The sequence below is a fragment of the Mizuhopecten yessoensis genome, unplaced genomic scaffold (assembly GCF_002113885.1).
Source record: "Mizuhopecten yessoensis strain PY_sf001 unplaced genomic scaffold, ASM211388v2 scaffold10591, whole genome shotgun sequence".
NCBI classification, from domain to species: Eukaryota; Metazoa; Mollusca; class Bivalvia; order Pectinida; family Pectinidae; genus Mizuhopecten; species Mizuhopecten yessoensis.
In genome coordinates this window covers 965,549-979,448 of record NW_018408623.1, presented here as the reverse complement: position 1 = coordinate 979,448, position 13,900 = coordinate 965,549, and the positions used below count along the sequence as shown (strand labels likewise).

The 13,900-nt window shown below is 38.1% G+C and overlaps 1 protein-coding gene across 1 annotated transcript in view; it reads right to left on the bottom strand.

Annotated features, from left to right (window-relative positions):
• The window catches only part of LOC110461251, a 31,019-nt gene that overhangs the window by 11,334 nt on the left and 5,785 nt on the right, over nt 1–13,900 (bottom strand). The window contains exons 3-5 of the mRNA XM_021514656.1: nt 13,320–13,527; nt 10,833–11,065; nt 8,750–8,978 (exon numbers count right to left, since the gene is read on the bottom strand). Coding sequence (XP_021370331.1) covers nt 8,750–8,978; nt 10,833–11,065; nt 13,320–13,527 — 670 coding nt within the window. The remainder of the gene's footprint in view (nt 1–8,749; nt 8,979–10,832; nt 11,066–13,319; nt 13,528–13,900) is intronic.

Genomic DNA, 13,900 nt, shown 5'->3' with positions numbered 1-13,900 from the left:
ACTCCCATATACTCACTACTACTCACACCCATATACTCACTACCACTCACACACAATACTCACTACCACTCACTCCTATATACTCACTACTACTCATACCCATATACTGACTATCTCTCACACCCATATACTCACTACCACTAACACCCATATACTCACTACCACTCACACTCATATACTCACTTCTACTCACACCCATATACTCACTACTACTCACACCCATATACTCACTACCACTCACACTCATATACTCACTACCACTCACACCCATATACTCACTACCACTCACTCCCATATACTCACTATTACTCACACCCATATACTCACTACCACACACACACAATACTCACTACCTCTCACTCCTATATACTCACTACTACTCACACCCATATACTCACTACCACTCACACACAATACTCACCACCACTCACACTCATATACTCACTACCACTCACACTCATATACTCACTACTACTCACAGCCATATACTCACTACCACTCTCACCCATTTACTCACTACCACTCACTCCCAAATACTCACTACTACTCACAGCCATACACTCACTACCACTAACACCCTTATACTCACTACCACTAACACCCTTATACTCACTACCACTAACACCCTTATACTCACTACCACTAACACGCATATAGTCACTAACACTCCCACTCATATACTCACTACCACTCCCACACAATACTCACTACCACTCACTCCCAAATACTCACTACTACTCACAGCCATACACTCACTACCACTAACACCCATATACTCACAACCACTCACACCCATATACTCACTGCCACTCACTCCTATATACTCACAACTACTCATACCCTTATACTGACTATCTCTCACACCCATATACTCACTGCCACTCACTCCCATATACTCACTTCCACTCACACACAATACTCACTACCACTCACTCCTATATACTCACAACTACTCATACCCATATACTGACTATCTCTCACACCCATATACTCACTACCACTAACACCCATATAGTCACTAACACTCACACTCATATACTCACTTCTACTCACACCCATATACTCACTACTACTCATACCCATATACTCACTACCACTCACACACAATACTCACTACCACTCACACACAATACTCACCACCACTCACACTCATATACTCACTACTACTCACAGCCATATACTCACTACTACTCACACCCATATACTCACTACCACTCACTCCCATATACTCCCTTCTACTCACAGCCATATACTCCCTACTACTCACACCCATATACTCACTACCACTCACACCCATATACTCACTACTACTCACACCCATATACTGGCTATCTCTCACACCCATATACTCACTACCACTCCCTCCCATATACTCACTTCTACTCACAGCCATATACTCACTACTACTCACACCAATATACTCACTACCACTCACTCCCATATACTCACTGCTACTCACACCCATATACTCACTACCACTCACTCCCATATACTAACTACCACTCACTCCCATATACTCACTACTACTCACACCCATATACTGACTATCTCTCACACCCATATACTCACTACCACTCACTCCCATATACTCAGTACCACTCACACCCATATACTCACTACCACTCTCACCCATTTACTCACTACCTCTCACATTCATATTAAATCGCACTCTCACTCATCCTTACTCATAATCTTTACTCATTTTCATACTCTCACTTTTACACTAGTACTCACTACCAATCTCACCAAAGCACTCACTAGACATTTTAATGAAATAAGTTATTTTTACTTTAGACTGAATACGATACAACATTTTTACTGTTAAACTTACGAACAATGTAGCAAGACCACACGTTTTGAAATAGAAAAGAGAGACAATAACATTTAGATCTTACTGAAAATGTGTTAGTATGACAGCATTTACATCTTTGATATGTATCTTGACACGCTAATCTTCTCTTTATCTATCATGAACATATCAACTTTACGTCTCGTATAGCCCTTTGTATTCCTTTCCCTCTTCGAACTTGACAAAGTTGAAATGTTTTTTTTTAAACTTTGCATCCCGTTTATAAAGTGCAACATTCTCAACGTGAAACCTATGCATTTCATGTTTGTTCACTACAGGCTACCAGAGTAATTATATCGGTTCAAGGAGGAGAGCAGATGTTCAATACATACATCTAAGCTATATTATTAGTTTATGAAATCAAATAAAGATTACGTAAAATCAAGGACAATGCCGTATAATTTAAAGTTCAGGCGTGTGCCTTGTCTGCAATCTTCACAACAACCTACGTATATACATGTAATTGAATTGAAAAAATCCAGGAAGTAATTTGATTGTGTGCACCTTATTGATTCTGGAATATTGCCAAAACTCTTTTCACACAGTGCAGTCACTATGTTTTATTGTGACGTACATGACTGGATCTTTAATTGTTTTCTGACCAATAATACATTCCGGCCGAACTTGACTGAACAATGAAAGGTCTGTTACATGCATATGATAACAGGTACACTTGGTTCCCTCTGTCATGTCAGGTGCCATCGCTCTCTCTGTGTGTGGTTATCAGGGACGCTTACAGTCTGTTTTGTGTGTGGTTATCAGGGACGCTTACAGTCTGTTTTGTGTGAGGTTATCAGGGATGCTAACAGTCTGTTTTGTGTGAGGTTATCAGCGATGCGTACAGTCTGTTTTGTGTGTGGTTATCAGGGACGCTTACAGTCTGTTTTGTGTGTGGTTATCAGGGACGCTTACAGTCTGTTTTGTGTGAGGTTATTAGGGATGCTTACAGTCTGTTTTGTGTGTGGTTATCAGGGATGCTTACAGTCTGTTTTGTGTGTGGTTATCAGGGACGCTTACAGTCTGTTTTGTGTGTGGTTATCAGGGACGCTTACAGTCTGATTTGTGTGTGGTTATCAGGGACGCTTACAGTCTGTTTTGTGTGTGGTTATCAGGGACGCTTACAGTCTGTTTTGTGTGTGGTTATCAGGGACGCTTACAGTCTGTTTTGTATGAGGTTATCATGGTTGGGTTTCACAACTACGTTTTTCTCTAAAACCGTGCTGGAGTTCAAACATAATATTATTTGTGTCAAGATGTCTTACCAGGTTTGATGTTACAATATGCTCCATGACTTTGCACAAAATACAGTAAGGGAAATGGGGCGTTAGTTCGAAGCTCTATTTTTCTCACCTTTCTTGAATAAAGGAGCGACGTATGCTGAGGTCCAATGGGATGGGAGCTCACCGGTTTGGTATGATGATCGAAATAATACATGTAAAATGGGTGCCAGTTCACTATGTAGTTCTTTAAGAACTATTGGTTTGATGGCGTCAGGACCGGCCGCTTAATTGGGATTAAGTTTATAAAGAAGTTTGTCAATACCTGGAACTGAGAAAGTAATGTTTGACATTGGTAGGTACTTACTTTTTTGGTCTTGGGTGGGAATTTCTTGGTCAATGGTTTTTTGTTGACAAAGTTGTTTAAGGCTGAGAGGCGATTTGGGTGTAAAGACCGACTGAAATTGTTCATTTAGGATATTTGCTTTATCTATATTGTCAGTGTACAGCAGACCATCTCGTTTAAGGGGTCCCATACCTTTGGGGTGTTGTCGACTGTTTTTCACAAAGCTGAACAATTTCTTTGTTGAATAAGATTTTTGCTCACCTGGTGCTTGTTCGTTTGGTGTTATGATTCCCAGGAGTTCTTCTAGGTACCTGTTATGGGATTCTTTAATCATCTTTTGTGCCAGGTGTTTGTAGTGCAGGAAGTGTTCCCTTTTTCTTACCTTTTTTCACTTTTCGTGTTTAGAATACAGGCTGTCTCTTTTCCTGATGTGACGTCTAATGTTTTGAGTCATCCAGGGAATGGATTGCTTCGTACCAATTGTTTTTGTTGGAATGGATTCTGAATGGCTTTATTTAGTTCCGAAGCAAATTCTTGCCAAAGATTTTCAGTGGACTTACCGTGGTGATTTTCGGTGAAAGTTTTTCCGAATGCGCACATCCTATCCTTGAGTTTCTTCCAGTCTGCCTTTTTGTACATATCAACCTGTCTTGGTTTTCGTTTTTGGGATTTAGATTAGAGACTTACTTCTATATACACTGCATCATGGTCTGATAGATCTGGTATATTGGTAACTCGACTAACAAGTATCGGGTTGTTTGTAAGGAATAAATCCAGAATGTTTTCTTTCCTAGTGGGTTTACTCACTATTTGGACTAAGTTGTTGTCATCCAGCATGTTTATGAAGTCTTGGTATATGGGTTGGGCTAGTTGGTCATCCTTTAAAGTGGAAAACGAGTTTTCCCAAGTAAATTTAGGGTAGTTGAAATCACCTGTAACCCATATATTTGAGTTCTTCTTTATCAAGGCAATTGATTTTGCTAGTTCTTCCGCACTCACCTTGTCATGCTCATTTGGTGTGTAATAAGATGCAATGTATAGTGTTTAGTGGCCACTTATTTCCAGTTTGATCCATAAGACCTCGCAGTTGGTTGTTAGTTGCTGTTGTTCACTGCATATAAGATCATTTCTTACTCTTCCAGTGTGTTAAACAAGTTAGAGGAGGACAGGGATGACAGTGGTGTTTCAAATAACACGTTTTAATACTTTGGGGAACCACAATGCAAGCAGACCCACGAGATACTATCATGATTTGATAAGATATTGTACGTATCTGAACCAATATTTTGACAGTTTGTGTGATACCAAGTTTCACATTCATCACATAGTACACCTTTCTTGGTAATATGTGACAGGATCACTACATGTCCCGAATGGTAAATGTGTGGACGACGATGGCCCTGAAGGTCCTGGGTTTACCTCAATGCTTAAGGACATAGAGAGGAGTAACATTGCAAGGTAACAAAGTTGTACCTTTCTCATCGTGTTGACTGTATATGCCTTAGCTTTGCAAGGTCTGGTTATACAGACACACTGGACGACTCGGCTTGGCGCCTGGTGTAGATTGGTGTACATCTACTGGTACCCTCACCGTAGCAGAGTACGTACAACAACTACGTATAATGGCCCCCTCACTGTAGCAGAGTACGTACAACAACTACGTATAATGGCCCCCTCAACGTAGCAGAGTACGTACAACCAATGCTCCCCTCACCGTAATAACTCCCACTATAGGCTGTATTGCTAACTCTACCACACTGACTCCTCTGAGTAGAACTAGCCACAGATAATTCTACACATACCAGAAACATTTTATGACACGAAATGATCTAAAATTAGTTTCGTGTCTTCCCATCGCCATCACAGCTGGTACTGTGTATTGATAATTTTGTGTAATCTTGGGAATTCGAATTTCACTGTCAATAAGTATGACGCTTACTAGTAGTGGCAACAAAATCCAATAAACGGAAGTATAGAATTTGTATGTGTCTGAGGCAACTGCTTACAGTTATTGTGTACATTGTAGTACGTGAATGGCCTAGGGAATCTCCTTACAGACTGGACGAATCGAAAGTACTGCAAATGGATAACAAGTTTCCATAGAAATGCTGTGTTATTTTGCTGGGAGCGAACTTAGACCTGGTGATATCACAAATTATTTTGATAGCAAAACAGTAGGTACATTGTCAATTGAATTGTTTAATGAATGTTTGAAATGAAAAATCTATTATGTTTTAGCATCATATTTGTACCTCTCGCGAGAGACATAAAAATGGAGGCTCTTTGGCTAACTTGCTCTTACTGATTATATAAAATTTGCATTGGCCTGCAGACTGTAACAACCGAACAAGTTGTCTCGTGTGTGAAAACGTAAAGAGTGTTCAGGATTCTCAATGAAACTATGATAGATGTGGAAGTGGAAAAAGGGAAGTGGACTTTATCAGAAAATTGATATTTGGTTTACGAGTTTGAAGTTCTGTATACACAGCGTAGCCTGATTCGTTTTACGGACAATCAATGTAGTTAAACGATCCCTGTGTGTGCACTTTTGCTTTCCAATGGATCCCAAGTGGTCTATATGATCTATCAACCCCAATCCCTATCTACCAATCAGCTGGACGATCGCCACGCTTAGGCTACGTTTAAACTCATCAACTCTATCATAATTCACCATATCGATGCGAGTTTAAACAGACAGGCGTTTTTCATGAATTTGGTAAATGAAAATGGTGGCGCTCCTAAATCATAAGGATCTAAATTAAGATTGTACTTTGATTTCATGAATTCTGGTTCAGTTTTGCAAAATCGGTAATATTTATGATAAAAAAAATTGGATTTTTAAGATTAAAATGTTTTGCGGTTTGAATCCACTACAAAGCAAAACAACATGTTTCTTACTTGCCGGACGTGTCACAATGATTAGCTTAGTACACGTGACTTTTATTGTGATATCATACTTAAAACAATAAAATGACGTCACACTGTCCAATAATAATAAAGTCCGAACTCAAATTACTCTTTCTTAATTGTCGTTTCTCTGATATTGACATCTAATGTGAGAGTCATATCATAACAAGAAGCTCTTATTTGTTTCAATCTAACTAATTGAACTTTTAAAATTTGTTTCAGCACATTATACGGGCCAGTGTCTACACACAGAGTAATGGGTTTCAGAACTCTTCCATAATCGATTTATGTTTATTGTGTGTATTAAGCTTTTTATCAATTGATTCACTGTGTATTGGATCATTTGATATCCACATAACTTATTACATCAAATGGTTTATAAATGGAACGTATTTTACCCATTCACTTTGTCTATCTGTGATTCTGACGCTATACAGAAATATCTATAGCCAGACACACAATAAACGATGATGGTCGACAAATATTATACCATACTCTCTATGTAGTCCATGGCCCCACCAACATGATTACACTAAGCTCAGTACACACACCGACAAAAGGAATGTAACATTACAGAATCATCACACACAAAAAAGCGACAGTGGTACTAGATAACCTTCGCAAACAAAGGGAACACCAGGGTAACAGAACCTTCACACGCTTAAACAAGGGAAACAACACAGCATTACAGGACCTTCACACATTTAAACAAGGGACAGTTGTACTAGAAAACCTTCACACGCTTAAACAAGGGACTATATGACAAGATAACCTTCACACACGTATACAACGGCAATAGCAGGGAGCCTTCACGTGTTTAAACAGGGATAAGTATTTATGGAGACCCTTCACTCAACATATTAAAGGATAGTAGTACTAGAAAACCTTCACCAACACTGACAAAGGGAAAAGCAGTACAACGAACATTCACATGCGTAACTAAGGGGTCAAAAATATAGAATCATCAATTTGTAGCTGAACATACCGAAAATGCCTCGCCACAAACACCTTGAAGCGTTGTTGTGACGCATAATGTAACTATATAGAACTTACATACACGTTCCAGTCTCGGCACTTTATTGCTCAACATACCGACACTGCCTCGACACAACCACTGTATTGCTCACCGTACCGACAACGCCTCGCCACAATCACTTAGATGCGTGGTTATAACATAAAAGTTAGTCATGTACAGTTTCTGTAAATGGTTCACTTCACCTCTCCTCCTAAATTACTACCAACTTCTCATCTTGATAACTTGTAATGAACAAAAAACACAATTAGGGTCAACTGCATGCTACTGCCAACTTTATGCTTTGAGAGGAAGGAATACATCATCCGTTATGTCTTTTGTCTACTCAATATACATTGTTTCTTGATTAATAATGACCATATTTCATCGAGTGGGGACACATGTCCTTTTAAACGAGTGTGCATGAGGACAGAACGATATGAAAATATTCATCCCAACAGTTTAAATAGAAGTTTCATTAAAATTTAATTATTAATTACATTGTTAAAGGCGCACCAGAAATTTGCTATTCGGTCATCGTTCGTAGCATCAGTTAATTGAGGAAATAAACACGTGTTATTTTTCACACTCAAACATCAATTATATTTTTACTAAAACCTCATAAATTTCATTCTTAAATGTGAAATAAATTCATGTATTAGAGGGCACGACTTCTTCCAGCACTTAATTTGATAAAACACGACAGATCTCATCTTAATTGCCTGTTATCATGAAGACATGTATAACACTGAGGATGGCTTTAGATTAAATATCGCAATGTGTGTTTTCAAGCCTGACTTGTAAAACAACAATACTACAGTAGTTATTCTCTAAAATCATCCTCATTTTCAGAAGATCAACAAGATGCATATTTACCTTACGTATGTGATAATGTAATTCACAGAGAATAACAATGTAATATATTTCATGTGAAAAGAACTAGGATTCATCGTCTTAACAATGTGTTACATTATATATAGACTATACATTTGAATGCATAACAGATATCAGTTCACCTCATCTCTGCATTCCTAATCCTTGTTTCCTTGCTCTCTCTCATTATCTCCTCCGAAATTGTTATTCGCAAATGATTTATAAATATTGTGGCGTGTAGCAAGGGTTATTTTGTTTGAAAAATGAATTGTTTTTCCCTTGGTATCATTCACTGATGATTAGGAACATCATTCTAATCTGTATAGTCTTTTGATCAACTCGCAAGAGAGGATATCAAATTGCATGTTTTCCTCCGGTAAACGTAGCTAATTAAACAACAGACAGAAAATGGAACGCTTAAAAGATAGAGCCCACCCAATTCGGAAGCTTAATTAACTTGTTGACAACCATTATTTTAATGCTATTTTCGTCATCATTCTTTTCTTTTATCTCATTTAATTATGTTCAAATGGTTTATAACTTACCTATATTTTTATAAAGACTTTTCTGTATGGTATCGGAACTATTTGAATACTGCGAATCATCTAAATTTTGCACGTCCGGACATTCATCAGCGACGAATCCGGCCGGGACTTTGTACACGCCGAAGAATAGTTCGTCGTTATTTGTATAGTGTATGACGTCGAACTTGACGTTGATTGTGTTGACGCTGCAGCACCAGCGAGGTCTTACTTGTGTATGACAAGTGAACGTCTGAAAGGAACGAAAACAAATCATACAGTTTTAATGATAGGCAGTCGTTATGTGTTTGTAAAATGGTTGTCAAACACTTTATAGTGTGTCATGCATACACATTAGTGGGAAAATGCCGACGTTCGATACAATGGTTTGTATTGATAGACAGAAGAGTTGACCCATGTGGAGTAGGATTATTATTTATTAAAGGAATGTTATTACTAACATAATGGACAGGCGTATCTGAGCCAGACTATAATAATTCACTCATAATTACTCCATGACATTCAACCATTTAGGTTAGGGGTGGGGGGTCAGTTTAATTATCCTTTGTGGCTTGACAGACGTTCCCTTTGCGTACAATTGAGATATGTATTACATCACAACCTGCGATCATTTGACTTTCGAACATCAACATAAATATTTATTTCTGAATAGGTGCGGTTCCATTTTTCTGAATGAAATCGTCATTTTGGAATAAGTGGGTTCGGATTAATGAGTTTATATGGTACAAATATTATAACCATAGTATTTGTACGTTAATCAATGATCGTACGTTTAACCAAACGTACTATCATTGATTAACGCTATCTCTGAAAATGTGAGCTAGATCAAAGGGAGCAGCGGATATTGCTATTTCTCGAAGCGGAAGTAAGTTGCCTGATCTGTCCCCGGGTCAACGTTTAGTCGTTTGTCATGGAAGATATCTACTCTTTAGTGACAGTATCTTATTACTAGCCTTTCATGGTGGTACTCAATTTGTCAGTAAAAGAAATACCGACATTGAAGCATTATGACCAAGATTTACGGAGGAATCCCTCCAGGAGCAAGTCTGGTCTGAGTCGTATTACAACCTCACACTGTACAATATTAGGTATTGTGATCATTAGCTCATGTTAAAATAAATTGCTATGAGGTCAGCAGACCAAAACTTGGTTTCTCAGCAGAAGACGTGAAGAAAAAATGATGGTCCCGGTGAATTCGACTTAACAGAGCACGCTGTGAGCGCTGAGGTAGAGATGGGAATGTATACTATATCAAAACTAGTTTCACGACATTGAACCGGACTTGACAGGACTAAAAATAACCTCTAATAAATATATATAAGAAATGAGCAATTAACTTTTCATGTTCTGTGCTTACGTTCACATTCATGTATGATAACACATACTTTATAACTAAGTGTGTCTACTAATTTTTCCAGTGGAGACATTTTTCTGAACACCACTAGTCAATGAAAATTGTACGGATAAGTGCAAGAATAGTAAACAATACTCGAGATATTTGTTATAATCGATAGCTACAATAAGTTGGCACTGTCGCTAGTCACGCCATTCATACGATGGAAACTAATAGGTACGTGTATATATAAACCAAGGATCCATAATATTTGAAAGCATATCCGATATATACCACACAAGGAAAGAATCATGTAGCGCTTGTTAAGTAATAGCTCCTCGTTGATATGAAATTTTCAAGCGCATCAGAGCATAATGAGATTGCTTCATAATATTAAAATATTTCTACCCTTTTCAGAGATTTTCGTGAAGATACATGAAAAAGGGGAAAGTGTCAGGAAGAGAGCAATTTTCAAACTGCTATAAAATACTTTAAAGAAATGTTAAACACAACATGTATAACATTATAATAAGAAATAATAAAAGGGTAGAAGACTCTTTCTGCGTTTCATAGTTAACTTACATGCCATTTGGTATTTCTTTCATTCAAGCAATTCGTAAAATTCTTTGGTTTTCCGCACCGTTGTCCATGTGTCGTGAGTTTAAATCACAGAACACGGAAACGTTGTAATGCAAGTGTGATGGAAACATATTTAAAATTCAATTTTGAGCATGCAAATGCAAATGTGTGTACCTTAAATGGTCGGCCGGACGTTGTGAGTCCATAGTACCGTATACGTGTTGAACAGTCATGAATAGCAATGTTCAGTATTTCTATGCACGTTAAAGAATCACTATAAACATCGGGTTTCTTATGAAATCCGACAGTGCAGCTGTTGCCCCACATCCCTTTCCACTTAAAGTACCGAAGCTGGGCTCCCACCATATTAACTCTGTTGGCATCACAGGCTGGAGTATCTGCCAACACTTCGAAAATAAGAAATGGTCATATTAGGTATTTTGGGCGAACTACATGGACAATCACTAAATTATGTTACATGTATAATGCAGATAGACAAATTAATTTTTTGCCCAGTTTTATTTTCGCCCTTCACATTTCATTTCTATGAATATTATGTTGTTTATATTTATATTAGCTGTAATGATAATTTCGCCATCATTACGAAGGTCGAAAGGTGCAAAATTGAACTGCGGCGAAATGTCCCAGTATACAGCAGTTTCATGGAATGTACAAATTATGCACTTTGAAGATACTGTCTAGATTTGTTTTTCCCTTTTTGTTTTATTTTCTTGTCTCAATCATAAAAGGTGATAGATTGATTCGATTCAACACTTCCTAAACAAGCAAGATATTAATGCAATATTCTGGTTTGTGCAAATTGCCTCCAGTCTCAAAATAAAAGCAATAATACTCCGGTTAAACCGCCCTATTAAATGTGTCAATTGTAAATATGAGCAAACCAAATTACGTTTTTTCAGACCTTTGAGAGCAACTGTTTGGCATGGGTTCGAATCCCGGTCTAGTCCTGCTCTAATTTACACTTAGAACAATGTTATTGATCATATTTTGTTTTTTTCATCTGTATGAATTATTTCTCATAAAATTACCGCAAGAAATGGTTTTCTTCTCAGAAATCATTTACCATAGCTATGGTAATGACAAAAAAAGAACAAAAATAAGTTTCCAAAATATTTAGTTACAGTTTGCGGCAGTGATTCAGGGATCCTTAAGAATATATTATTGCCACTCTCTTCTTTTCAATTAGCTTTAACCTCAAATATGATTACCGGTAAACCAAGTAACTAAACATATGGCGACAGAAAAAATAATGTTTAACATACAAGACTAAGGCATCAATGCAGTTCTCTTAGATATGATCTATTCTGTGCAAACTTAGATCAATATTGTGAAAATGCCTATCATATCTTCTTTTGGTGTCAATCTTATAGTAATGCTCGTACAGTATTGTTCCAAAACATTAACAAGAGGCCCAGGGGCCATGTATCGCTCACCTGGATATCTAAGCAATCATGGCAAAATATTCTCCAAATGAAATCCAAGGGAATATGCCAGACCCCAAGGCAAATCCTTGCAGAATATCTGTATTAGATTGTTCATGCCAAGCAATTTAATGTATGGTTATGGGGTGGGGATCTCAATTGTTTCCAAGCTGTGACTCAGAAACTAGGTCACTAGGGTTATGGCCATGCCCCAGGATCATTTCTAATATCATGACTGCATTTGTCTCTTTTTGCCCAGTATATATAGTTTTGGGGTGGAGATCTCACCCGTTTCAAAGTTATGACCCAGGGGTTAAGTCTGCAAGGGTGGGGCAGACCCTGGGGTCAATTCTAATATCATGACTGCATTCGTCTCTTTATGCCCAACAATTGTATAAATAGTTTTGGGGTGGGGATCTCAACCATTTCGAAGTTATGACCCAGGGGTTAAGGCTCCAATGGTGGGGCAGATAGAAGATAGCCAAATTGCCCCCTTTTGGTCCCGCCCTCAGCCCCCTGGGGGGTCAGCCCAACCATTTGTACAATTTGAATCTCCAACACCTAGGGATGCTTCCAGTTAAATATGGTTGATATCCATCTCTTAGTTCCAGAGAAGAAGTCGCTTAAAGCAATATAGCCAAATTGCCCCCTTTTTGCCCCGCCCCTCAGCCTTCTGGGGGTCAGCCCCACCATTTGTACAATTTTGAATCCTCACCACCTAGGGATGATTCTAGTCAAATTTAGTTAAATTCCAATCAGTGGTTAAGAAAAAGAAGTCGTTTAAAGAAATTGTTGACGGACGGACGACGGACGACACACGATGGATGGACGACGGACGGACGACGGACGCTACGGTATGAGATATTTAACAATATAAATACGCAAATATTGAGATTACTACTACTTGGTGACGAAAACCTAGATTTGTATGATAAATGTAACTTATTTTGACATTTGCAAACTTTTATTAGATCCAGCGAAAGATTTTGAATATAAAATGTATGTACATTTGTAGGTTTTGACTTCCTACCATTATTTGTATTATTTGTCTGTCTTTGTAATCACTTATTATTGAAATGTTGATAGGAGATGGCTTCATAAGTTTCAATAACTTGTGCCAAATCCCTTGTACCCATTTGGACAATAAATATTGGCACCCGTAAAATATGTTGTACACAAATGATATGGATACTTGCTGTGAAGGCTGCGACTAACATACCTACTGCGTTGAACGGGTCTGTGGTCGTCGTCGTTGCGGTTGTTGTAGTGGGCGGGAGACAATCGTCGTACACACTTCCGGCGGCCATTGCAAAGACCCGGAAGAAGAAATTGCTGTTCGTTGAGCGATTATTGTGGAGTTTGATCGTTATGGCTTCGACATTACAACACCACGTTCGTGAGTTAGGACTCTTATGACAATTAAACGTCTGCAATAAGTCAAAACACAGAATCAATAATACGACAACAGAATATAAAATTACAGACATGATCATACCTCGTGAGTTAGGACTCGTATGACAATTAAACGTCTGCAATAAGTCAGAACACAATCAATTATAGGACAACAGCATATAAAAGTACAGACATGATCGTACCATGGGAACTCGAAAGCACACCTAACGGGTTTCAAGACCAATTTTACTTGAAAGAGTAACCTTTGTTTATTGCGAAAATGTAGACATTCTCAGATACACTTAAACATTTGGATATTATCAGATACAGTGCATGTTACTTTGCTTAGCAAGTTTTAAGGAGTTTATTATTGGCTTAAACTGTTTTAGCGATCATTTTTTTCACTGG